The sequence below is a fragment of the Larus michahellis genome, chromosome 3 (genome assembly GCF_964199755.1).
Source record: "Larus michahellis chromosome 3, bLarMic1.1, whole genome shotgun sequence".
Lineage (NCBI taxonomy): Eukaryota > Metazoa > Chordata > Aves > Charadriiformes > Laridae > Larus > Larus michahellis.
The window spans coordinates 91,369,760-91,397,151 of record NC_133898.1 but is presented as its reverse complement, the minus strand read 5'-3'; the positions used below and the strand labels follow the sequence as shown (position 1 = coordinate 91,397,151).

At 37.4% G+C, this 27,392-nt stretch overlaps 1 protein-coding gene across 3 annotated transcripts in view; it reads right to left on the bottom strand.

The window, feature by feature from the left end:
* Positions 1-27,392, bottom strand: part of RNGTT (RNA guanylyltransferase and 5'-phosphatase) — a 191,387-nt gene that overhangs the window by 120,560 nt on the left and 43,435 nt on the right. For all 3 annotated transcript variants that reach the window (XM_074581167.1, XM_074581166.1, XM_074581169.1), the window contains 2 exons: positions 16,299-16,434; positions 9,879-9,950 (listed from right to left, as the gene is read on the bottom strand). In XM_074581167.1, coding sequence (XP_074437268.1) covers positions 9,879-9,950; positions 16,299-16,434 — 208 coding nt within the window. The remainder of the gene's footprint in view (positions 1-9,878; positions 9,951-16,298; positions 16,435-27,392) is intronic.

Here is a 27,392-nt window from a genome sequence, read left to right as displayed (position 1 = left end):
GCTGTTTTGAAGTATACTGGACAAAAAAAGCCGTGTCTTAAGACTTCATTCCCAGTACTTAGGAAATTGGATATGATAATGCAACGGGAAAACCTGCCCCACTGTAAAGTTTTTCACACCTTCCACTTCAGTTGTGATCACTGCCAGATCTGAATATTTGCCTGAGACAGAAGTTAGGTTTAAGTTCCTACAGGAATGACTGTTATAAACTGAGGGAGACAGTTTTTCTATTTAATCACATGTTACAGTTCCTAGCACAACAAGAAGATAAAAAAATACCACAAATAAAAAGCGAGGGTTTTTTAAGGCTAAAAATGTGAGAGGCAGAAAATTGTTTAGTAGAAATACTGAGAAAAACTCTTTAAAGAGACCTTCCAAGAACAAAAAAAATGTTGCGGACTTTATTCTCTGAATTGTATAAAGTTTGAAATATTTCAGAGTTATTTTCATTTACAATGCAACTTAAACTTTCAGGTCTTATTTCGTATTTTATGTAGAAAGTTTCATGGTTTGCTGAAAAAGCGTCACATCAGAGTAATCAAGAGTAAAACCTACAGAACTCAAACTCCTGAAAATATAAAGGATTTATTATCATGCCAGCTTCTGAAGCTGCTCTTGGAGAACTACTCGTCCCCGTATCTCTCTCCCAGGAGCAACGCTTTGTGCCTCTTCCCCTGACAATTATACTAGCGATAATCTGCCACTCAAAAAGGGTCTCATGAGACATACTTCACATTAAAGCACGGAAATATTTACCTTTGGGGAATAAAACAAGACATGACAAAATTTAATACACTCCCTTTGCTTTTATATAATATTCCATTAAGTATTCTTTATTTTGGCAAATGTGGAAAACAAACCACGTTCACTGCGATCCACAGTGCTCCCTGTGCTGGGAAAAGCAGGATCTAACTCAGAGATGCAAGGGAAAGGAAGAAGTCAGATGTATTTTTCACGCAATCTAACCAGCAAGTAAAACAGTCAACCTTCAAACTAATTACAACACAAAAGAATGCTCCCCAACAACAAGCAGCTTATTAGATTAAAAAAATATAAAATTAAGAACATGAAAACACCCAAGGTATCCTGGTCAGTATGTACTAGTTATCAGTCTTCAGCAATAATTTACTTTTCATAGGCATCATAGCAAAAGAGAGTTTTGAAGAGAGATGCAAAAATGCATAAAAATGCTACTCTTCAGTTGCATCTGCCCTTTACTCAAGCACAAGGAGCAGCAGGGAAGAAAACACAAATTATCCATTTGGAAGTTTACAGAACAGGTAAGGAGCTTTGCAAATTTTGCTGATGAGACACACAAGTCAGGTTTTCAACGATGAATAAAAGATGATCAACAGTGAAGGGGAATAAGGCAAAAAAACAGTTGTGAAAAGCACAACTACCTAAGATGCATTTCTGTCCATCCATCTCCACAGACCCAAAAGTTTCTGCCCCATCACTCTCTTAGTGTGTTGATTCTCTGTCTTAGAAGCTCTCCTAGCCCACCCTCTATTGCCCTCTCTATTCTGTAGTGCTACTCTATTCATACAGCCTAAAGAATAGTAACAACCTGGCCAAGTTGTCCCTGCTCTAAGTAAACCGCATTATATAAATGGGAGGAGGAGGAGAAAGCAGTGGTGTTAGCAGCTATGTAACCTCACAAATTCAAACAAGGGATTTGGAATTAGGGGACAGGCTCTGGAAGTAAGGTGTCAGAGCAGCGCAGCTACAAGCGATCTTAATGCATCTCTGTCAGTGTTGACACCAGAAAGCAAAGCAAGACACAAATGAGTAGATGTTCTGTATTTCATGTCCTTGACACCTCTTAGCCATGATAGAATGAAGTGATATATACATATTTTGAGAACATAACACACAGTAAGAGCACTGTTACAAACATTTGGGTGCTTATTAGATACGTCTCATCAAGAAGTAACAGAAAGGGTGTTAAGAGTACACACATGCCTGGCATCCTCGTTTTCCAGGGCACTGTAAGAATGATAGCATGGTTTGGGTTGGAAGGGACCTTGAAGATGATCTAGTTCCAGCCCCCTGCCATGGGCAGGGACACCTCCCACTAGACCAGGCTGTTCAAACCCCATCCAACCTGGCCTTGAACACTTCCAGGGATGGGGCATCCACAGCTTCTCTGGGCAACCTGTGCCAGTGTTTCACCGCCTCCGGAGTAAAGAATTTCTTCCTAATATCTAGTCTAAATCTGCTTTCTTTCGGTTTAAAACCATTACCCCTCGTTCTATCACTACACTTCCCTGATTAGTAAATAAGAGCATTTAAATCTGGATTTTGCGGTGGTACCGTTTCAGAAATAACCTCAGAATTAAAAGTAAGAGTGGAAGGGTCATTGGCAGCCAGAGGCATTTGTAAACAGAAAAGAAGCAATTAAACGTTTGCATCTCTGAATTGTGCCGTCAAAATTTTCACGGCACATTTTTAAGATAAGGTTAACAGGCTAATAAATGAGAGACAGCATGTACTGTGAGCTTTACATCATTTTAAAATGTGGTTTGTAACGGGAAAGTCAGATGTGGTAATATTTTACAGGGATTTAAAACAAAAAAATTTCATGCACGAATTCAATGAGCACATTGGCTGTGGGCAAGATTTATGACAAGCATATCTGTTTACCATGACAAATTTTATCTAATAGCTAATGCATAATGACAACAAAAGAAATCTTGATCTTGACTTAAATTAATGCACAGAACACTAGGAAATTTAATCAAAATTCTATCTCCTTTCTAAACATCAAAATAATTATTCTTTTTCAAGCATTCAGTCTATTCTTACCATTGCAATCTGGTCTCATGAAAACTTGGCTAGAGTTTATAAATTTAAAGGCCAGGGTTATAAAGGAAAAGGAAAGTACTATTCATTTTCAGCGTATTTGCTAAGAATGCATTAATTAGATCCCACATTATGCCAGTGTTACTTTTTATTACTTAACTAAGGAAAAAAATAGTTGCTTAAGTTTAGTGTCTGCACATCTACACGCAGCTACTGAATCTAAGAAAAGGCTTCACAAAAGAAGGTTTCTCAGGAAGAGCTGTCTCAAAGATGACTGAAAAATGAAGACGTGTTTTTGTGGATTGTGTCTGATGAATAGGGTTTTGGATTTACTTGTATTTGCTGCTGGGACTGTTAATTATTCTATTGACAGCTTCCTCTGTTACACTAGAATTACCCACCAAATTTGAACTTTTTATTCGCTATTCAGGTAAAAGAGGTAATGACATACAGTTACAGCTATTATAATAATGAACTCAACTACATACAGAGACAAATCAGGACGCTGAAAAGCAACAGGCGTTGCAGGGATTTAGCTCTGCACTCATTAAGACTAAACTCCATGAGGAATTAGCCTTTCATGTTCAGGGGAGTAAAAAAAAATCCAGATTTCATGTGTGCAGAGCACACATGCAACCGGTGACATAAATGTGGACAAAAAAAACCCTCAAGTTAAGATTTTAAAAGCCAACTATTACAGGAGCTTGACCCCTACAAATCAATGGTCCCTGAAAATATCCACCTGAGGGCATTAAGAGAGCTGGCTGATGTCATTGTGAGGCTGCTCTCCACAATCTTTGAGAAGCTGTGGAGATCAGCAGACATCCCAGAAGACTGGAAGAAGGCTAACGTCACCCCCCATAAGAAGGACTTAAAGGAAGAGCCAGGAAACTATAGCCCCATTAGTCTTACTTCAGTCCCTGAGAAAGTTACGGAACAAATCCTCCTGGGGGCTATCACAAGTCAAATTAAGCACGCAATTGGGAAAAGCCAGCACAGATCCACCAAGGGCAAATCGTGCTTGACAAACCTGATCACCTTCTACAACAAAGTAACCTGCTCGGTAGCAATGGACATTGTCTACCTGGATTTCCCCAAGGCTTTCAACACAGTTTCCGACAGCCTCCTCTTCCTCTTCGAGAAACTGTTTTGTTACAGTCTAGACAAGTGGTCTGTGCGATGGTGGGGAACTGGCTGACAGGCTGCACTCAGAGGGTGGTGGTACACAGCTCCTTTTCAAATTGGCAACCTGTCCCAAGTGGGGTCCCTCAGGGATCAATATTGGGCCCAACGTAGTTTAATATCTTCATAAATGGTCTGGATGGGATCCAGTGTACCCTGATGAAGTTTGCTGATGATACCAAACTGAGTGGGGTAGTAGACACTTCAGAAGGCAGAGTCACCCTGCAAGAAGACCTGGATAGGCTGGAAGAGTGGGCTAACAAGAACCTTATGAAGTTCAACAAAGACAAGTGTAAAGTCTTGCACCTGGAAAAACATAATCCAGGAGTGCACCGCAGGCTGGCATCTACCTGGCTGGGGAGCAGCTCTGTGGAAAGAGATCTGGGGATCCTGGTGGACAAGCTCAATATGAGTGAGCAGTGTGCTGCAGTGGCAAAGAAAGCCAACAGGGTGCTGCGTTGCATCAACAAGGGCATCACCAGCAGAGATAAAGAAGTCATGATCCTACTCTACTCAGCGCTTGTCAGACCACACCTGGAATACTGTGTTCAGTTTTGGTCCCCACTATACAAAAAAGATGTGGACAGGCTGGAGAGGGTCCAGAAAAGGGCCACAAAGATGACCACGGGACTGGGAAGCCTACTGTATGAGGAAAGGCTGAGAACTGGGTTTGTTCAGCCTTGAGAAAAGGTGGCTTAAGGGAGACGTTATCTCTGGACAGGACACAAGAGAACAATCAGCCACTAGAATAATCTCCCCAGGGAAGTGTGGACTGTCCAACATTGGACACTTTTAGGATTCAGCTAGACAGGGTGCTAGGCCATCTTGTCTAGACTGTGCTTTTGCCAAGAAAAGTTGAACCAGATGATGCTTGAAGTCCCTTCCAACCTGATATTCTATTATTCCATGATTCTATGAATAAACACATGCATTTTTAAGAAATAATTTCTCATTTTTCAATGAGAAAAAGATTCTTCTTAGAAAAAAAAATTCTATTTAGGTTGTAAGAAAATAAAAACTGTGTTACAATTGATTTCTACTTCTAGAAACATTTCATGTGCCAAACATGACTTGACAGGATAATGACATCTTTCCCATATTAGTGCTACCATCTCCACAGACAAGCAGAAGCGGTATACTAGTTTTGATACTTCTTGGATCTTCCTTTACTCCCCAAAACAGAATTCTTTTTTTTATTCCACCTTATTTCCTCGCTTCTTTTCAATGTAAGGAGCCTTCTTGTCATCTGCCATAAGCCCCTAAAGGCATATTAATAGCAGAATACCTGACATTTCACAAAACAGTACTTTTTGAACTTCAGAGAGGTATGCCCCAAGTCTGTGAACTAGAAGACACTCTGGGTACATCTACATTCATGAACCAACACAGCAAAGGCCTCATCTCTACCCCTGAAGCCACCAACTGTCTGACGACATTCATACTGTCACTCTCCAAAGGAGGATGACGACATCACAGAATGTCTGCTAAGAATGGTCCCTGAGCAATGTTAAATGTTAAACTATTCTTGAGAATTGCACAAGAGCGTTGTAGCCAGCGAGGGCCAAAACTGTGCCAGGGACCATTTTAACCACTTAAAAAAGAGAACAAAGTTTCAGGAGCAGGACCCCACATCTTGCACACTTTTATTTATTAGAATAGGTGTATGCTGTCTCTCAGGATGGGTGTTGAGAGATGATTTTATGTACTCTGAGTTGCTCTTTCTATAAAGAACCAAGTGAAGCAGAAAAGAAAAAGTAGGGATTGCTCTGGGTTTCCTCAAAGAGTTGAGGTGGAAAGGTGGGCTTACGTCACTAGCATATAGCTTCCTTTCTATGAATTTTATTTTAGCATGTGAGATGAAAGCAGTGACACAGCAATGTCATATTTTGAGTTGCTATTAGTAATAATCAGCACCACGATTCAGTCTGAAGATGACAACAAAAAAGATCTTTCTTAATCTCCTGAAGAATCATTTACTTTTCCTGACACAGGCGTCTCTTGTAACACAATGGGATGTGTTACCACAAGCTTCTAGAAACTAGATGTCACAGAAACAGTGATTAAAAAGAAATGAAGTAAAAGGCTTCCATCAGCATCCTTGAAGACTGACTTTTGCAGCAGCTATAGGTGATAAGCATCAGAATTCAGTACAAAACTTATCATGGAAAGAGACAGCCAAGATAGATTATTTCCATGCTTTCCCTAAGAACTCCAGTATAGGTCTCTCCCGATCACTGAAACTCAATTTTTATTTTTCTGTCTTCCTAAGACTTTTTCTGTGTAGACATCTAGAGCCAAATATTTCAATCAGTCTATTCCCTTAGTTTCCTTTTGTTCTTTCTAGAAGGCTGGTGTAGTTTATTCCCAATACAGCACAGCACAATCAAAAAGGTAACAATAAGCCTCACTGATAACACTGTGGATTAAAAGCTGCAAAAGGTAGGTCTTTGCCCACTCACACTCTCTCATTTTTCTCCCTTACAATTTTCTTTCATTTGTTTCTATAGCCCCTACTCACTGTTAAGTTTCTGTTACCATTCTCCCCTGATGAACACATCATCCTTGTTTAAGGTGACTTCCTTACCTCCTCTGGTTCATGCTCAGGTGAAATCCTGACCAAGTCTGGAGAAAGATCCCATGATGTACCGAGACACTCAGCTCCATGATGTTCTCCCAAAAATCATAGTATTGTACATACAATGAAAACCGTTACTTTTACTCCCAGCTGCTCTGTTACTAGCAGACTGCTGCTTCTCTTAAAATCTCAAACTGACATTGGTCTCTTAACAGTTGAATTCTCAATTGCCAGAGCTGCACGGGACAAATTGAACACAACTATGTATAGTTTGGGATCTTTGGTTTTTAGGCTGAACCTTTAAGCATACAGCTTTAAGAATAAACATGCCCTCTCACAATGTCCGCTCACAAAAGGCAACAGTGTTCATAGTATTTAGTTAACTTAGACACAGAGAAGCCAGGCTAAGCATTTTGGGCTTCATTTAGGTACCAGTCTTCAGTCCTACATATCCCCTTGTTAAAAGCCCGAGACATGCGGCATAGAACAGAGATAAGGTTGCCCTGTCTCAACTGCTACACTTACAAACACGAATTTTAACATTATTTAACCCCCTAACACCAAGATAAAGTAGAACACAAAAACGGAGTACACTGCAGTTTTGAAGCACAATAATAATACTGGCCAAACACACTGAGAATAGTTCAAAGTGATATTATGGTAAATGACATATGGACATTTTTAATTATATGACATTACTTTGCTGTATTTAAAATTTAATTCCATGATTTTTCTGTATATAAGTTAACAGCTTTTGCTGTACTATTTACAGTCATCCTGAGAAGCACAAGTTGACGTGTATCTTACTATAAATACATGGTGCGTTCTGAAAAAACTATATATTACCTTATTTTAGTACTAACTTCTGTGTTTTTGTGTGAGTGTTGGTCATCCTAACACACAAATTCTCAGCAGTATTAATAGTGCACGTAAGCCTTTGTGACTTAATGGGGCATTAGTGAATGCAATATTTCAAAAGGAATATTCTGACAAAGTCAGAAAATTTTGTAACACTGAGCTAATATGGGATGCTGCACAAGCAAAGTAGGTTGAACATTTGAGAATAAGGTCAGCTGCAAATACCTCTAGTTCACTAGACTTGACCAAAACATGAGGTTAGCCTGAGCAAAGGTTTTCATCAACAGGGTTTGTATTCACATTTCCCCAGCTGGAATGTCGCACCTCTAACAGCAGAGTATGCCGAGTCACTGTGGAGGATGAGACGGGACAAGGAACGTGCTGGAAATCTTGTAACTCACACGATGGACAGTGAGTACAGTAACTCCACCATTCACCTTCAGAAGACACAACTACTTTCAAGATGAAAAAGAGCAATGTTGAATTCCAAGGCACCTCACGCAGCTGTCTGTCAGGCTGGTTTGGGGTGGGTTTTTTTGGAGAATGTGTTGGTTTTATACAGGACTGATGCTTTGTTTAATTATTTGTTTTGAAGCTCTGCTAGGAAAATTTACACAAACCTAACTTACACAACTTTAAGAGGAGCTTATCCTTTGTTGCCAATTACAAGTTTTCAATATATTTACTTCTCTTGGTGATAAAATTCTGTTGATCATTTCTTGCCAAGCCAAACATCCTCGGGTGCCCATTTTTATAATTAAGCTTCTAAAATTAATCTAAAAACAACTGTGATTTTTAATCTTTGTAGTAGGACTGTTGCTAATGACTTCTTGCAGCTGAAGCCCTGCATGTACTCATACTGATAACATTATCTTAATTTGTCCTTGACATTAAAATAGTATTACGTAGTAACTACCTCCTTTATCTCATTCCCAGTGCATTTCAAACACAAACAAACAAAAAAACCCCAAACAAGCTCCAAAGCGTTTACAGCCCTGCTGAAACGCAGACTCTTCCCAAACTTTAACAATCCTCTGGAAACCCTCTGAAGATTTTTCTTTTTTGCCAAATGGGATTCTTCATGTTAAGTCCAGACACTTCGCTACAAATGAGTTTCCTCCCCTTCCACCCCAAAAAATGTTTCACCAAAACAATTATGATTGTTGGAAAGCATTATTTCACTAGGACAGTATATGAATATGCCAAACTTGGGGAACCAGGGGACTGTACACTTCAATCGCAGGTTAGACACAACGTGAGAGCAGAGACAAGGAAAGACATGGAATCACAGGTGGAAGAACAAGTAAGAAAATGTAAAGGAAAAATGAGAGCTGAGGAGTGGTTTTAGAAGATTGTATTTTTCAGAATTCTAAAAGGAATTTTTGCTTACTGAAAAGTCCTAATCACAGGAGGGATACAGGAAACCAACAGTTTCCTAGTCTTCAGAAAAACCGAGTGTTCAGAAACACCTAGTCTTCAGAAAAGGTTACAGAAAAGATCATCAAGATCGCTCTATCCCAACCAAAACCAGTACACGCTTTCTGTTTGCACAAAATTATTTTAAATATTGTTTTAAAAAGACATATATGGTTATATTGATCCTTCCTGAAGGACATTTTCTCTTCCTTAGACATAACAGAGAAATCACTAGAAAATTTATTTCATCATAAGGGTTAACAAATAGAACATGTTGACAAGGTTAGTTCCTCAAATAAGCTTCAGCAGGACACCTTGCCATAAGACCCCTAACTAACTTCAAATTCCACGTATATCATGACTTTGGGGAGGAAAAAACAAGAAATAAAAAAAATAATGTATAAAAGATAACACACAAGAGCCCTTTGGTGATGTTCAAACCTTTACCATATTTGAAAGCTGCTTTAAAGAAAAAAAGTTTCTCATTTTCTTGTGACCACAAAGACTTTATTCCTAGCTGTCAACTAAGGCCTCTCCTTTTCCACAACTTCCACAATATATTTCTTTATTACATATTTGCCCTGCAGGCAGCGTAAACAGGAGAGCTTGCACTTGAGGACTTAACAGAGGACCAGTTCCCTGGTTGCAAAGAGAAATTTGAGAAAGTGGTGATGGAGCAGCCTAACAAAGAGCACTGGGATGCGCTGGTAACACATGCACCACTTACAGGCTAACTTCTCTATCCCCTCTCAATTTCACTGCCTAAATAGTTCAAACATGCTCTAGAAATGGGAAATTTTCCAACAGTGTCTAGCAGACTGTTTCAAACAGCCATCTTTTCTTGAGCAGGTGGAAATAAATCAACGTCTATTACAAGGCCACTTTCAATCTTAATTCTGATGCATTGCTGGTTATCAAGCTACAAAATACCCCCACACTTTTGGTGTTTAAATTTACTCTGAAGCTCTTATTTAGACAAGTAAGATTAAAATAGAAATGAGAATCAATAACTAATGATAAAAGCAATAAATTCAAAAGTACTTACATTAAACTTAATAATGTCATATATCAAGTACCGAGGGACAACCTGTCCATTAACCTTGTCGATGATCATTTCCTTAAAAGAAAAGAGATAACATTTAGATTTATTTCACAAATACAGAAGAATGTCAACACATTTATACATAGTGCATGTACCTGTAAGCGTGATGCAATCAAACACTGGCCACATCTTTATTATCAAAAAGATTTTACAATAGATCAAGATTATAAAAATATTATTATGGTCTTAAATCTCTCTCATGAAGCATTCAATAAGAAGCCAGGAAGCTGTACTAAGGCTCCACATTCTGATCTGCAACATTTATATACTGGTTTCCCCACAGCTTTCAAAATCACTACCTTTCCTGAGTGCATAATGAGTTTTTAGATACCTTAGTAAGAACCACGATCTTAAGTCAACCAAGCACTTTCAGAAATCTTGCCTACAATAAGAAGTACAACAGCAAGGCAGTAAAGAACAAGCATTAACATCCATTTTCTATGCTCAGGTTGAACCTTTTCATCTTAACAGCATCCTAGGCAGCACTGAAAACTGCAATTTGCTTGAATGTTGCATTGTGACTAAACAGTAGGGTTCCTTCAAATGGAAATATCACAGATACTATCCATATCACATGAAATCAGTTAACTTTCAATATATATACTGGTAAATCTTGAAAATATGTCAGCTAGAAGAAAGACTATTAATGATCAACATCCAAACACAAAAGTGTTTCCTGAACTTACCGGTACATACAAAAATATATACATTTTACATGCTGGTGCTTACACCTGTAACTCAGCTTTCCTATTATATGAATTAGACATAGCTTACTAGTTTGATAAACTAATAAAAAATATTTAGTTTCATATAAATTAGTCGTGATTGAAAATAGTAACAATCAACCAACAGGTAGATCCTTTTCAGATACAACTTTGAAATATTCAGTTTTCTAAATGCAATCAGTCTTCTCCCTGCCCCTTTTTCTCCCACCCAATTCTTGGCTAAAAAGTTAGTTGTAAGGATTTTTTGTAAGCTAAGGATTTTTTGCTGCTAATATCAAGTTAAAATTCCAAATTCACAGATACAAGATAAGACAATTGGAAAAGGTAAAAATATTTCACTATAACATTATGAAAACAAAATTGTGAGCTCAAGAATTATTCCAAAAGAGAACCTTACATCAACTCAAATTAATTTTGTTTAGTTTGTTTCTTGCTAGGTCAATAGCATTTTTATGTTTTACAACCTTTTAACTTCTCTTAGAATCCATAACTTCTGCAAAGCAAACCCAAACAAGAGTCTCAATGTAAGACTGATTTTCAGCCTGTACACATACCAAGCTTCTTGAATTGTACCTAGTGTTTAACCACGTTTGGCTCTGAAAAATAAGCAAGCAGTTGTAAAAACACAGAATTGTTTAAAAGCAAATACAAATCCTGAAGCATCTAAAACTAAACTAGAAGACATGAACCTGCTGTTCTCGAAAACCACTGGGAACTAGAAGTTGCCTACTTAATATTTTGGAATCTCATCTTTTGTGAACACAACACTGAGATGGAGATTGGGCTTTCACAGCCAAATGCAGCATTCGCGTTTGTTGTAAATGACTACTTGAAGTGACATTACACATCTTGCCCCATCATAAAAAAAATAAAATAAAATATTAATTCCATGAGTGAAAAATATTCCTTTGTAACATTACAATATCTTATTCCTAACTCTAAAAATCATTTAATCACAGGTACCGTCAGAATTCCTGATAGTAATCAGGTGAAATGAGTAACAAAGCAAAACTGAAACAAAAGAATGCTACCATATTTCTTTAGTTTCAACCACATTAGCAGGTGAAACAAATTTTTAAAATACAATTAATTGAACATATATTTAAGGTTTAAGGACTCATTTCCTCACTATGCATATCGAGAGCCTCAGTTTTGATGCAACGCTAGCATTTGTATGCAAACCCCTGAAAGCATTTCAGTGCCTAGTATCACAAGATTTTAAGCCTAATTTTCAAAATCTGAATCTCTGGATATTCAGTTTAAGAAGAATTATAAAATACAGCCAAGAGGACCGAGAATGACTTTTTAAACCTTCTCCAGAATGTTCAGTTTTAACACAGAATTAATTTTATAAAGAATTTTTTTTCTCTACTTCAGACAAGTATAAACCTTTTTGACTCTATTACTGATCAAACTAGCCTCTTTCCTCACATCCTCACTTCTTTTCTTCCTCCCCTGCGTCTTGTTCTCTTTTCAGGTCCAGACTGAAATCCCAGCTACCAGAGCAAATAAACAATAGCACAATATGCCCTAGACAAATTCCTGCGCTGCTCATCTCCATCATGACAACGTTCACTGCTCCATTCGTTATGCCAACACAACTGTCATAAGGCAAAAGCTGTAAAGTGATCATAAGAAGGATTCAGCTTAGAAATACTCTAACATACCATTATTTAACAGTTTGATTTCAGAATCTTCCTTGAAATTACGAGAATTGAAAAACACCTCAGGGAACAGACCTCAAAGGCAAGTTCACAGACTGAGGGGAAAATCTAGTATTTGAGAAACTGATCCCATTCAAACTCACCCATTCCGATCCGAGTAATAACCTGATACTATAAGGCTACATTTAAGCCAGTTTTTAGATAACTAAAAACTGAAACCCAAAACCACTCACATGACTTGATAATAGAACACAAAAGTATCCACAAGATGCACCTGCACCCCTGCATTTCCTTTTATAGACCCCATGTAGATTTACAGCTGCTATTGTGTGTTTTAAAATTAACACTGCTAGTAAGTATGATCTTTACCGCTTGTCCCTTAGCTGCTACTTTAGGTATTAGCTTAATCTGCGAGTTTGCAGAACAAGGTCTAATGGCCAGTTTCTTCGATGTAATCTGGCAAAACTGTGCTGGTGTTAATCTCCTTTTCTTAATCTTCTGGTGCTGCAGAGCACAGTCTTATAGCGTATTAGAAACAGCAACTGGGCTAAGAGCTTTTAGCTTGAAAAATACCAAAAGAACAATGCTCATGGACTTTTCCTTTTTTCCTTGAATCACATCTAGCAAGCAACTTGGACTCAAAATAATCCAAAATTTAATCACAAAGCAAAGGATCTCATTTTACCAGCCACTTGGCAGAATGGATTTTTTGCTGAGACAGAGAATGGAATCAGACCTAACCACACATCTGTTTGTTCCTTTTCCTCCTGTGCCATGCCTTGCCTTTCCTTTGTCCATTTACCTTCAACACAATTCTAGCCACTGCTGTCTTTCAGGAATGGAAAAAGTTGTTTATTTTAAATCTGTTTTGCACAAAGTGTCAGCCTTTGCAAACGCAAAAAAGTTACGTCATTTCTGAGAGAGCTTACAAATAAGTAAGGTCTGTACTGATACAATAACATAAATCAATCTCAATCTCGCCCTCCACTTTTGGAGTTCTTGGCCATCCCAAGTCTCCAAGCATGAACAATATTTTATATATAAATAAAATATATACAAAAATGTACTAAAATTGTACTTGAAAAGAAGTATTTCAAGCCTAAGAATGCCTCTGCATTATCTACTCAACTGTTCCAAAACTAAGCAGAATGCCAAAAAAGTTCCTGAAAATCACTAATTAGTTTTCTTGTATGACAGCCAAAACACTGGAACAAAAATCTATGCATTCCCTCAGACAGCAGCGTGGATGCACAACACTTGGCTTCGAAAGGAATACTTCATATTATACTAATCACCTGTAGTTAATATTCAAGTTGGCTTTAATGAGCTTTGCAGAAAACTTTTTTCCATGCCAGGAAAACAATCACAACTGAAGAGCTGGAGATGAGCACAGAGTATTGCAGGAGATCTCTCATCACCCAAGACGTAACTGATCACAGGAAGAACTGTTTCCAAGTAATTTCAGCCTGAACTGAACCGTAAATGCATTTGAAATTCTCAAAGACAACTACATGAAAGGCTCACACCAGAAGCCTTAAAGCAAGTTAATAGATCACTGAATTAATGGAAATTGTCTTTAAGAAAGTTTTATACACACTGTCATTCCAAGTAAAGTTAGGGGAAATTACCTAATCTTTTGTATTCTTAACCCAAGTAGTTGTTTTGCTGCATGGCACTGATATCTCTTGTTTTGTCTTTCCTTCTTTCTCACACTTTTTAAGATTACTGTAAAGCAATGCAAACTGAGTCACTTCATTCTAAACTTTCATTCTCAGAGAGAGAAAGGTACTTCAAGGGCAGTTAAGTACGAACTACTTCAACCTGTAATTAAACAAATAACTTCTGCAGCCCTTCAGCACTAATTACCAAAATATGTTAACACAAAAAAGCCAAATTTTTCTTCCTATGGATTAAAAAAAAAGAAAGGAATCATGCATATTATCCAGAGTAAAGAAACAGTCATGGAAATCATCATTTGGCACCAACATTAAACAAATATTCAACTACAAAGTTAAGCTGTTTTGATGCTTCAAATAATAGGCAAATTTTATTCTCAAACCTGTTGAAAGGAATTTCAATTGAAAAGAAAAATATTCCCTGCACAGCTTGTTTTTGTTTTTTTTAAAGTGACCATACTTAAATATATTTAGAACTCTGCACTATGAAAAGTATATATCCATGGAAAGGTTTTAGTTTTATCTCAAGGTACTTCATTCCACTAATACTTGTTCATTGAATGTCATTTTGCTTTCCACTTCCTGAAAAACTGCAGGGGGCAGGGGGTTGGGGGTCACGGTAAGACTAATTTTGTACCAATACAGTGAAATACTGAAAACCACTGTGACAGTCAAATTTTTACAAAACAACAAATTAAGTGAAGTTATAGTTCATGTCCTGGGTAACTGAGAGAACTTCATTTATTCCTAAGAGACTTAAACTATAAATCTAGCAAACACAACACACCAGATCAGAGTCCCTCCCCCATGCCCCACAGCCACATTTATGCACATATCTCAATATATGTGCATCCCTGTCTTCCACCACGTACGTATTAGCCACCCTTACTAAATCATCTGTTTTGAGATGCAAAAACAAGAGCAGCAGTTTCCCTGAAAAGCTCCTAGGATTGCACCATATGGACACCAGCAAGCCATTACTTTCTCAAGAGCCTTAAAAAGAGCAGGGGAAAAAAAAAATTAGTACCAGGCTTTTTATCTCAACAGTATGGAACCATTAAGAATACTATTATATACGTCATTAGGAAGCTGCCTGGCTGAAGAGGCTCCTACCAGACATGACAGCTTGGGCAACCACTTTTGAGGTGACAGCATGGCATTTCTTGAATTATGCTCTCAATTTCTCAGTGAAGCAGAGGTGGAGGAAAATATTTCATTATCTGCTCCCCTGTCCCTGAGACGGTACGTTGTTCCGTGCAATAATTATCCTCACAGATTCCATTTACACATGCTTCATATGTAAATGTGTGTTCAGTAAGACAGATCATTCACAGAAGTGACATTTCAAGAAGGATACTGACAACAAAGGGCTGAGAAAGGAAAGAAAGTTAACAATGACAATATGGTCTCCCATATCTGAAAGGTGCGTCAGGCTTCAGAAGACCAACATGGAAGATCATCTCAGATATTCAGTACTTCAGCAAGCAAGAGTGACAGCAACGTAGAGATCCTCCAATGCTACCGCAACATGATAGGAAACTGCATTCATCTACATTGACAGGTGTATATAGTATAAGAGCTAATGAAGTTGCTTTGCTCATCTAAAACAGGAAGGTCAAGAAAGAAGTAATCTCTTCTTGCGGCTACCATTCTGAAAAGTTTACCAAGAATACCCCAGGCCAGCCTTCAAACAACAAATACAGATGTTTCACAGCTTGTTTTACAACTGCCTTATAAAGTTCATCAGCAAGTTTACATAATTTACATTAGCATGACAACGTAGAAATGTTTTAGTCTTAAACAAACGTAAGTAAACCACTTCAAAATCAGTCAATAACTCAGATGAGCTAAAAATAAAGGTGACAGAAAGAAAGACATCAGTTCACAGAAGTCTATCAAAATATGATGAAAATTTTATCAAATTTTAGAAATATTTACATTAACTGGATGAAATTGACCACATTTACTGTATCAAAATGTAAAGGTGTAACAAGAGATGAAGTTATATATTTATTTCTTTAGATTCTCTTCAAGCATTTTCTCATATTCAGAGAATGTCGTCTCAATACCTTGATTTATTTCAAAGACGAACAGCTCCCCCCAGAGCAGTCATCACTGCTATTCTGTAGATAAGAAATTACTTATTAAGTGCGATTCCCACATTCAGCCAGTGGCTGCATCTATATTACACCTGAAATCCAACAATTCGCTGATCCAGGCCTAAAAGCTTGGCCCTGTTTCTGAACAAAAGCAAACAGCATCGAAATTGTTACAATAATTATACAGTATGCTCCTTACCCCATCCAGAAGAGTGTTTGTTAGATGTGTGCGAAGATCTTTGCGAAATGGAAATTCCAGATTAGATACATGAAAAATCGAATTGTCTCTATCAATCATATAAACTTCATTCTTGCCATCAATCAGCATCATGTACCTGCAAAGGCAAGGATATTATACTTAGAGGTATATCCTATATCTCTACTATTTTGATTTCTATTAAGTGCTAAAAAAAAGCGATCATGACAAATGTTATAAAAACACATTTTAGAAGGAATTTTTTACCGTTAAAAGTTTAAACTTATTTCTTCAGGGAAATAGATAGTTTAGTTCAATGCAATTATCACAAAGAAAATATTTCAAAGATATAAGTTCAGGAAAAAAAATACATATGAAAGTATGTTGCTGTGTCCACATAAAATGATGCCTGAAAATCTATTAAAACTAACAGAGTTTTTAATGCTGTAAGAAATACATGAGGCTAATTCAGTTTGATTCAGCTAAAAGATCTTTTACTCCAGTTTTTCCTTTACTAAGTGGATCAGAACTTTGCCTGGTATAAATCCGTAGGGTTTCATTTAAAAGAAACCCCTTTTCCTGTCTACCACTGGTTATCTAACACCACAGTACGGCAAAGTCCCAGCCAACTGTTGAGCCACTTCTCATTAAAACACTGACAAATTTAGCCAAGGTAGATTCCCCTCACGTTACACACAAAGAAAACCCCAAAGCTTACTACACTATCACCTGCAACTTGTTAGCTTGGTTCAGTTGCAGACATCTGAATTTTCTAACAATTTCTTTACGACAGTATTTGGGAGCCCAAGTCATTGATTTGGACTTCTCTATGATAATCCCACAGCAGACTGCTCTACAGGGTAACATTCTGTACACAGGAAAAAACAGTGGACAAGGAGAAAGAAAAAAACACTGAATAAAAGATTAAAAACCACAAGAAATGATAAACAGCATGACAGCTGTAACACACCTGAGTTATCTTTGTAAAGCTTTCTTTGATCTTTGCAACAAGAGTACTAAAGTAGAGTTTCAGGAAGAATAACAAGGCAGCTGCACAAAGGTCTTCTCAAACTTGTGCAGCGCCGTAGGAGAGCGCACCTTCTGACTGGAGAAAATAAACTGAAGAAATTTCAGCGGAAACTAGCATCAAAGGCCAGATGCAACAAGTCAACATCTTGGCAGTGAATGAGAAGTAATAAAGGTGCTGAGTATATACCACAAGCAACTGAAAGCAAAGACTAGCAGCTTGAGACTGATACGGTAAAGGAAGATAGAAGCTGTTGTGGGAGCCAGAAGGTTGGCAAAGCAGAAAAGACCAGAAAAATGCCCTTTTAGAACCAACAAGATGTGATTGCACTTAGTAAGACCAGTGAAAAGAACAATACAGTCATCAAGATGTGATTAAATTATCAGACAGGGAACACCATGGCTTAACAGCAGTGCAAAAAGTAAGCACACGAGAGACAAAGTTGACGTGAAGACTCAAAAGTCCAAGCTCAGTGTCTCAGTCAAACCTGAGTTACCTCAGTTTTACTAATTACCACCTGAGCTGCTGTAACTGAACTTATGCCTGATCATGCTATAACTAATCGTGTTGCTGGTCTACACCAGAACTGAGAGCGTGACTCTAAACTGAGCTTTATTTCACTGATCCTTTCATTTCACTTTGCACACACGTGCTAAAAGCACAAGTGTTCTTACAGTTCTGAGAAAAGTCAAAATCACAGAAACTCAAAAAAGAAGAGAAGAAAACAGGAGCGCTACCAACGATCAAGATAGCTCAATGGTTCTAAAAGTTCACAACATTTCACGTTCTTGAATAGCCTCTGATACAAACAGCGAAGAGACACAAATCTTCACAGAGCAACTAACCCATTTGGATCGCAGTACAGTTTCTTTGACAGCACAAAATAGGGAAACACTTGATTAAATGTAAAAGATTGTAGGAGTTTGACCATCCACAACAGAGTATTTTGAAAGAAAGCAAGCATATTTTGAAGACTCATTCAGCAAAGAACTCTTCATACTTGTAAAAGTTTTTGGATATATGTGGGATGGGGAGGGAGGGGGAACTTTTCATAATTCATCCATTTCTCCTTGGAAAGTCCTAATTATGAAGAAATAACAAGCTATCAGTAGTCTTTTCTAAAATTCGCCATTGCTTTTTACAAGCAATGCCCACCAGATCTCTACTGTCAAAACAGAGCAACGAGCATCCCCCAGAAACCCTGCAGGCAAACGGTCTACACGGGCAGCTGTCCTGGCGGCTGCACAGACCCTGCCTCTAGAAATCAGCAGATCTGACTACAGGAGCACAGTACCACCGGTGCACCCTAAATAAATACTTTCTTCCAACATTATGACTATAATCATAATTCACTATAGATCAGCTCAACTAGCTTTTCTCCACATACAAGATGAGTATTTCAAGATGTTACATATCAGTTAAAAAAAAAAAAAAACAAAACCAAAACTATATGAGCAGAGGATTAAATCAATTCAACATTAAGAGAGCTGAAAGCTGCACACGAGATGCTTTATGAAAAAAAAAAAATTCAATATACATTCAACTAGATAACTTGGCGCCAGTTCTTTAGAAGTAAGAATAATCTACAGACAACATTGATTTTCAAGCCACGTAAATCTATTCGAGACTAAAACTAATTTACATTTTTCTCAAAAATTAAAGAAACCGTGGGGAGGGAAGAGGAGGTGTGTAAGTAACAGAAAAAAACATGCAAACTGCTTTACTTTTACAAATAAGCTTAATTTGCTATCTCCACACTCTCATATTCACTGCTGGTTTTACTACATGCTTTGATTGTAACTTCAATGACAAAATAGCACCTAATACTTCAACAGATCTAGCACTTAAAAAAAAATACTTGCATCATCACTACAAATGTGGTACAATAAGAGATGTTACAACTGCTTTGAATAAAAAAACCCAACACAAACAGTTAAAAGCTTTGTTTTCAGTCACCTAAAACATCTACAGGTTCAGGCAACATACAGAGGTTTTCATCAAAATCTATTACTCGAACATCAAAACTAAGACTAACACACCACCACTTTCTCTAGCTCTTTCACTCAAAACAAAATCTATACAAATTTACTTAAGAGTTGGTAGCTGGATAGCCCACCAACTACTAGTGGTGAAATTCCTTCTTTTTCAAATTCCAGCACTAATGTCACATCTCTTCTCCCATGATTTCTCTCTTTCTCTTTTCAAAATTTCTCACCTTTAGCTCTTTGTACCATAAATTCTAAATGACAGGGGCAACGGTTAAGTCTTACAACTGCATGCAAAAGATTTCCAAAGATATCTTACTTCAGAGAGCTACTGAGAAACATTATGTGCTTATGTTGAACACCAAAAAAAAAATAATTTGGTTTCAAGATAATAAATTACCTTAATGCAAACCCATTTGACATGGGTCTCATGACAGTATATTTGCCTAACCTAGAAGCTGAACAAGTTCTCTGCAGGAGAAAGACATTAGACTGACCCAGATCTGTCTGTTTTGAAAGGGTTTTGTTTGGTTGTTGTTTTTTTTAAGCTGAAAGCCTCAAAACACCTACACTCCAAAATTTAATAAACTGTTGGAAAAAAAAATCTGAATATGGTCCAAACAACAGAATTTATCAAACTTCTAATTATTACCAACATAAGACAGAAGAAATTTGGTCAAGGATGGGCTGGCAACCAGAAGTGTTCTACGAGCAGCTGATAATTGAAAACGCGCAAGAAGCAAAAGAGATATGCAACAATGCAAGGTTTTGGAGAAACTGAATTTATTAATTAATCAGGGGGTTTGGTTGGTAGGTGGGTTTTGTTTGTTTGTTTGCTTAACTTAAAAAGCTTCCTGTGCTTAAGTTTTCTTTCTTTTTCACGTGCTTTAAGTTTTCTCCAGATGACACTTCAAACTTTCTTGGAGAAATTTTGTAGACTGCTGATCAGTACATTTCTGAATATTATTTGGATATGTCCTGACCAGTTATATTTGAAGAAGTTAATTAAGGTATTAGCAGCATAAACACTTACACTGGAATAGAGAGATCGCCACTGGAGAACACCACAGAGGCAAGAAAAAAGAATGATGATTTCTCACACACATTCAACAGGAGCTAAAACAGCACATACGAGCTTAACTGTCATACATTCTATTGCATACTGTGAACACTACTTGCTATTACAGCTGTACATTTATTACTGATTATGTTAGCACCAGAAGCTCCAATTAGTAACCAGGCCCCATTATATTAGATTCTGTGCAAGTACACAAGATAACATGGTCCTGTATCAGATGGCTCAATCTGAATTTAAACCAAGACACGTGACTAACAGAGCAAGAGCGGAGCAGCAATAAGAGCGATAACAGAACTGCTCATTCACCTTCCATAACTACACACAAAAGCAGAGAATCGCGTTTGAACAACAAACATCGCCTCTGCAAACTGCAAATCCAACCACTGCAAACCAGCCAGTTTCCACTGCGACAAAAGTTCTGACAAGCGAATTAAAGAAAAAAGGGTCATGGTGGCCACACAGATTTAACCTCACAAGCAGATAAAATATCTAAAGTCATAGAAATGGTAAAATCTAAGGTTTCATTAGAAGCTACTTTTCATTCACTTCTGGTCCTAAGGCAAGGTCCATTATTAATTATAATTGGACATTAGTGTTAACACGATAATTCAGGGAATAGGATGAAAATTTCATTAGCAAAGAGTTACAGCTCTTGGCATTAGACAAGCAGATCTCCCAATCACCTACCAGAGTATTAATAACTTTAGTCTTTAAACTTTAAAAAATGTCAACTACCAAATATTATGTTTTATCCATTATTTTTAGCATACACAAATAAAGGCAACTGTTTCAAAGGCTCATTTGCTTCCACATATATCCTGTTCATGCAGTCCACATCAGTTGGGCCCAAAATACATGCTAGAGGAATGATTTTATCAAACTTCCATTTTCAGTTTAGTTTGGTTGGTTGGGGGCGGGGGTGTTGTTTGTTTGGGGTTTTTTGTTGGCTTTTTGTTTTTTGGGGGTTTGATGAGTTTTTGTGATTTTTGTTGGGGTTTTTTTGTTGTTGTTTTTTTTGGGGGGGGGGCAGGCTTTACACAGTTCTGAAACTGACTCGAGCTACATTGAAAATTAAAAACTGAAGTTTCTTCTTTATGTGGTTGTTTAGTATTTTGCACCATTAAATTTGAAAGTACGTTTCAGGAAAATATCATTTAAGCTAAAATATGGCAAGTTACTTGGTCTTCCTCAACCTACAGAGTCAGGAACAAGAACAGAACTGTGTCTCCCAACCTCCAAATCCAATACTGCACCCACCAGAGCACGCGGCCTCTATCCTTTTTCCCAGCTTATTAGGATTCATAAAGACAGCTTTGAAAATATTCCTCAATACCTAAACTCACATTGAGCATAGTGCTTGCCAAATCACATTTACAGTAAAATTGATCTCCTAGAAGTTCACAAAGCTTTGCAACTTACTTCAATTTTATGATGTGTCTTACCTATGTTTATTTCCCTCAGCCAAAATCCCAGCAACTGTCCTATCAATAAGGTTACATATAACTTTGTACTTTGTAGGAGTTTAAAAACCTTAAGTATAATTAAAAAAATATAGCACAGCTTCCTCAAACTTTGAGACCTCAACTTCTGAGTTTAACACAAAATTAATTTTCTGAAAAAAAGCTACAAGTAGCAAATGGATTAGCATGGTTTTTCAAAGGAAGCTTAAAAATACAGCTCCTAAAGGAGTTTTCTTTGCCCCACAGTTTTTCTTTAGATGGGTTGTATCAAAGAAGATTATTTATTTCGACACAGTATCAATGCCATCGCTTTTTTTTTTCCTTTTTAAAATATGCTTGTGTTCTGTATTATCATATTAAAGAATGCAAAATGTAAGAAATTCCATCATCAACTCTAAGCGCAAAATACACGGCAGCTCTCCATTCCCAGGGGAGGTTCATTACACATCCTAGAATTGAGTCTTGTGAAAGCGCTGCCCTCCCACACAAATAAGCATTTCCCAACTCAGAACAGCAATTAGCATCACTAATCTGTTTGCTGACGCAGAGGCAACAACGAAATCCTGCTGCAGATAACATTTTCAATTTCTTAATTTCTTTTTATGATTGGCAACGCTTCCAAACCATGAGGACCTCGCCACTACGTAGGTCAATCACCTAGGACGAGCCCAAGCCACTTTAGCACTTCACTTTGGACTGTGCCATTCCCTCCTGGCCCAACAGCAGCAACTTCTGGCCAGACCCACCTAAGACTGCAGAAAGGGCCAGGAGAATGAAAATTAATGACTGCCCTCTACCCACTGACAGTAGGAGATTGTCTATCTGTGTCACTAAGCTGCTGCAGTTCCACGTCCTGGCCTGAATCCAGACTGTGCTGGATCTAGAGTAACAGTTTAAATTAGAGGAGTTTGAAGTTGGCCTGTGGCAGATGGAGCAATACACCCTAAAGTCCCGATAAATGGGGAAGGCTCAGCTTGCTCTCTTCTCTCATATTAATTGCTGCTGGCAATGGTCGCTGCTTCAAACTATGTCTCCTGAAGGATGACAAAGCCTGGATACAGGGACACTAGCACAGGAAGTTATGTGAAGACTCATAATATTATTTTCAGTGTGCAAACAAAAGGAAAACAATGTCTTTTTAATGTCAGCACACTGACAGCTCTGTCACAAATACCATTTTCAAACTTGTACACGTTTTCATTTGCACAAGTACATAGCATATCAGCCAGCAAGAAACACTGCTACGCATAAGCTGCTGTAGATTATGCATTTGACTTGATAACCCGAGTTCTAAACAAAATTTTTAAAACCAAGACACAGGCCCTTGGACATTAGCCTGCTCTGAATATACCAACACTTTGTATTTCTCTCACATACTTACAGGTTAAATTCTGCCACCAACAGTCTCCCCAGTATTTGAAACCAAAAAAAACCCCTTAGAGTCTGACTGACATTCATTTCCAATTAACAGCCTCCAGCTCTAATATTTCTTATTCATGACCTTGCATTTTCTACAACTAAATATCCTTCCAGTTTTATTATTCTGCCCCTCAGTGAATTCATTTGTTTGTCAGAACACACTTGGTGTCTGTTTCAAAATTCTTAATGACAATATAAAATTAATATTCAGGATCTCCACTTGTGGCTTTCTATATATTATCTTCCAAAACCATCCACTACCATTTTCTTTCAATCTATTCGTTGCCTATCATACAATTCAAGCAATCTTCATTTGCCTCAATCTCTATAGTAAATCAAAACTTTGTCAAAGTCCCAAAGCATGAGATCCACCACTATTCCTGTGTCAAAAAAAACTATTTTCCCTTTACATGGTATACAAACTCTTACCAAAATGGTTGAACTCAGAAGAAATGCCATTCCTCATCTAAACTGAAGGCTGTGTTCCTCAGTCCTGATTCCATTAGCTACTTCCCTTAATTTATCCAAATCTGTCATTTTAGAAAGGGAGAGTCTACATTGTTGATCTATTTTCACCTCTCATTACAATCGTAATGTTCTAAACTTTTAGCAAAGCCTTTTCATCAATGACCCAAACTTATCTTCTACAAACAAGATTTATTTTTCTTTCCTCAATGTTAAAAAACTGTGTTACTAGGCTGCTGTTCAGTAAGTATCTCTTATTAAATTCAGAAGCACATGGATTTGTCACTGGTCAAAATTCTCCACCAATTCTCCACCCTCGGAAGAGGACAGAATTCAGCTTCTGATTAAGTTTCATAATTGTAAGGTGTCTACTTTAGGGTGAAAGGAATAGTTCCCTAGGCTTCAATAACTGTGTTGGATAAATTCTTATTATATCAATGGAGATCTAGACACTCAACTTGCGTTAGATGTTAAAGTGTTGCTCGCAGCGGCAGCTCTGATCAGGTTGGGTATCTGCAGCAAACTCAGCAGTAACCCAGAAGTACCTTAACAATCCTGTAGTGATTTTTTTAAAAAACTGAATTCCATAACATTTTTCTATCCTTCAGCTATTATGAAAATAATACGTTACCCCCATATTTTAGTTTGCATCTTTCCTAACCAACGAATGCTTTCCAATACTCATGTTACACTCAAGAAAGTTATCCTAGCATCTGCCATGACCACGTCTAATTTCATGAGAAATTAGAAGGTTCCCAATACCCAGCTTCATATTCTGAAGCATTTGTTCAAGCTACTGCTGCCCTGACTTGATGTAAAAAAAAAAGTAATCTTCTTGTCTTATTGATCACTTAATATATCAAAATGAAATGGCTGTGCTTAATTTTGATAATCATAGAATCATTTAGGTTGGAAAAGACTTTTAAGATCAAGTCCAACTGTAAACATAACACTGACAAGTCCACCACTAAACCATGTCCCTAAGTGACATACCTACATGTCTTATAAATATCTCCAGGTATCGATGAATTGATATTCATCAATTCATCCTGCTTATTTGCGACCACAAAACTTCATTTCCACAAAATTCATTAAGGTGGTAATCCCTGCATATATACACTTTGTGCAAGTTACCACTGTAGGATAACAGATATCCCATGGATTATACAGGTATTCAGTCTCTGTATCTTTACTATTCGCCACTCTCCTCCACTGTTATCTCACTCAACATCAAATTCTCTTCTTCTTGCCTGCCACCACTCTCCTTTAAACTCTGAATGCAAGTTTCCCTTTTCATTTGCTCCCCTTGACAAGCAAAGGTCCGGAGAAGATTTTTTTTGTGACTTTTATGACCCTGAAAAATCATCAAAAGCGAGGCAATGAATCTGCAGATGATAACATTTACTACGGAAATCTTCAGAATGCCCCAAAATACAGCAACAAACAATGCATGTTTCGATATCCAAAAGGTGCCAAGACACAGGCAGGAAGAAACTGATACGACCACACTTCCCCATTTTACAAGGTTCTAAATTAACTCTGTTGGCTGAGAAAACTAATACAGCAGCTACTTTTTAGAGGTCAGTCAGAGCACAGAAACACACCTGCAGTCAAAAACAACAGCAAACAAATCATTAGGTCACATAACAAATAGGAAGGTGTATAACACAGAAATAATGTGGCACCATTATAAAACTTATTGGTATCCCCTAACCTGGGATACTACGTGCACCAGCATTAATACGGAAATCAGTTTTGAATAAAGGAGATAACGGTAATACTATGGAGCGTGGAAAAAAGCCTAAGTGTGGAAACTGGCATCATTTCTCCTGCTAAAGTATCATAGTTTAGACTGAGTTCAAATTTTAGTTTTTCCTGTTTTATAAATCAAGGACAAAGACGCCTTTAATTAATTTAACAGATGGCAAATTCAAAACCAATGTAAAACTGCATTTTCTATCTAAAGTATTATTAGACTCTGAAACTCTGCAACAGAGCTGGTAAACCCAAGAATTTAGCAAGGTTAAAAAACACTATCCAGTTACAGCGTTTTTCTTGACTGCCTTCCAGGGTTTTAATTAAGTTAGAGTGCTGTGTGGGTTTTGCTTCTTTATTTCTAAAAGGATATTAAACCTCATGGGTTAAATTTGAAGTTGTCTTGTTACCATTATTTGACCTACAACAAAGGGTAAATTAATCTACAACCACTATATACTGAAGAGTACTTACAGTGTATCGTGATATACCTGGTGTAAAACAGAAGAATTATTAACTAGCTAGAAAAGATGTGACCAAGTAACAGAATTTGTATACTAACAGATTTATTTTAAATACTAGATTCTCTTTGTTTCACCCAAATTTTAATGACGCTAAGCGGTCAAGTACATATTAAAGTACATTTCTACACAGAGGGAGGAATGCTATTGGAAAACAACTGTACAATATAATGTTCTGATTACTTTTTTTAAAAGCTATAAGATTAACGGAACAAATTGTGTCTCAAGCTTGACCGAACTACTGAATTCTCTTATTTTTATTATTATTATCATTCATTGCAGACATGGAGCGTCAAGCTTGCTTGAACTTGTTTGACTCCATCCATCCTCCACAAATTTTAGTCTGAAAATATCTTGGAGATTTAGAAGGAAATTCATGCCTGAAGCAATGGGGTCAAAAAATAAATAAATATGCAAACCAGCAGTTACTCAACAGTGTAAGAAAGAAAAATAAATTAATTTAGTGTCAGTCGACAAGTAGTTACATTCCTTCTTTCCTCAAGCAAGAGAACCATAACATCTCTCACGGAGACCCCTAACACAGCCGTCAAGAAAAGAGTATCACAGCTTTGAAAAGAGAGGTTCCCTTAACTTTGAGCTGATTTATGCCAGAATGAATCCTGGGTCAATTCTGCCTACATCACAGGCACAAGCCACAGAAGAACACAACTGCCATTCCTGCTCACAGATTAGAAGATCAGCTGCAAGAGAAAGCGCTCCCCTTAGATATTTGCATAGTTAAACTTTACAAACCGAATGTCATTCTTCCTGGAACAAGCTTAAACCATTACACTTCATGGATGTACCCGTAATCCCCCCAAGAGAACCAGCAGCACAAGACGCGCTGTTCCACTATCAAAAGTGGTCTGGGAGAAAGGAAAATAAATAAATAAACCAGTAATCACTGATACTTGTCTCTTGAACATCAGGTACACATACAGGCACACCATTTATCTTGATCTAATTAGAACATTTTAGGACTACAGTTGAATACTCTAAAATTAGTATTCATAGCACAAGCTACATAATAAGCATTTTAATGCATTAACTATTTATAAATAAACAAAAGAGCTGCTTAGAAGACAATCTGTGCAAATATTCAAATAGTTATATATGAATAATCAGTTAAGCAGTACTTTTCAAAGAGCTCAGAATTGTGGTCATAAAACTTTGTGAGCTGTCAAAAGACTTCAGAACTGCGAAGCATCAAGTCTGCTACTTCACAAAATATACCTCCTGTATGGTATCACATCAGGAGTGCTCCTTGACCACTTAAGAAAGGGACTTAAAAACCACAGCTTCCTTCTACCACTTCTTTTCAGAGTCTTGATGCTGTTGCAAGCACATTTAAATGAGAAAATGCAACCTAGAGTGAGAATGCCTTCTT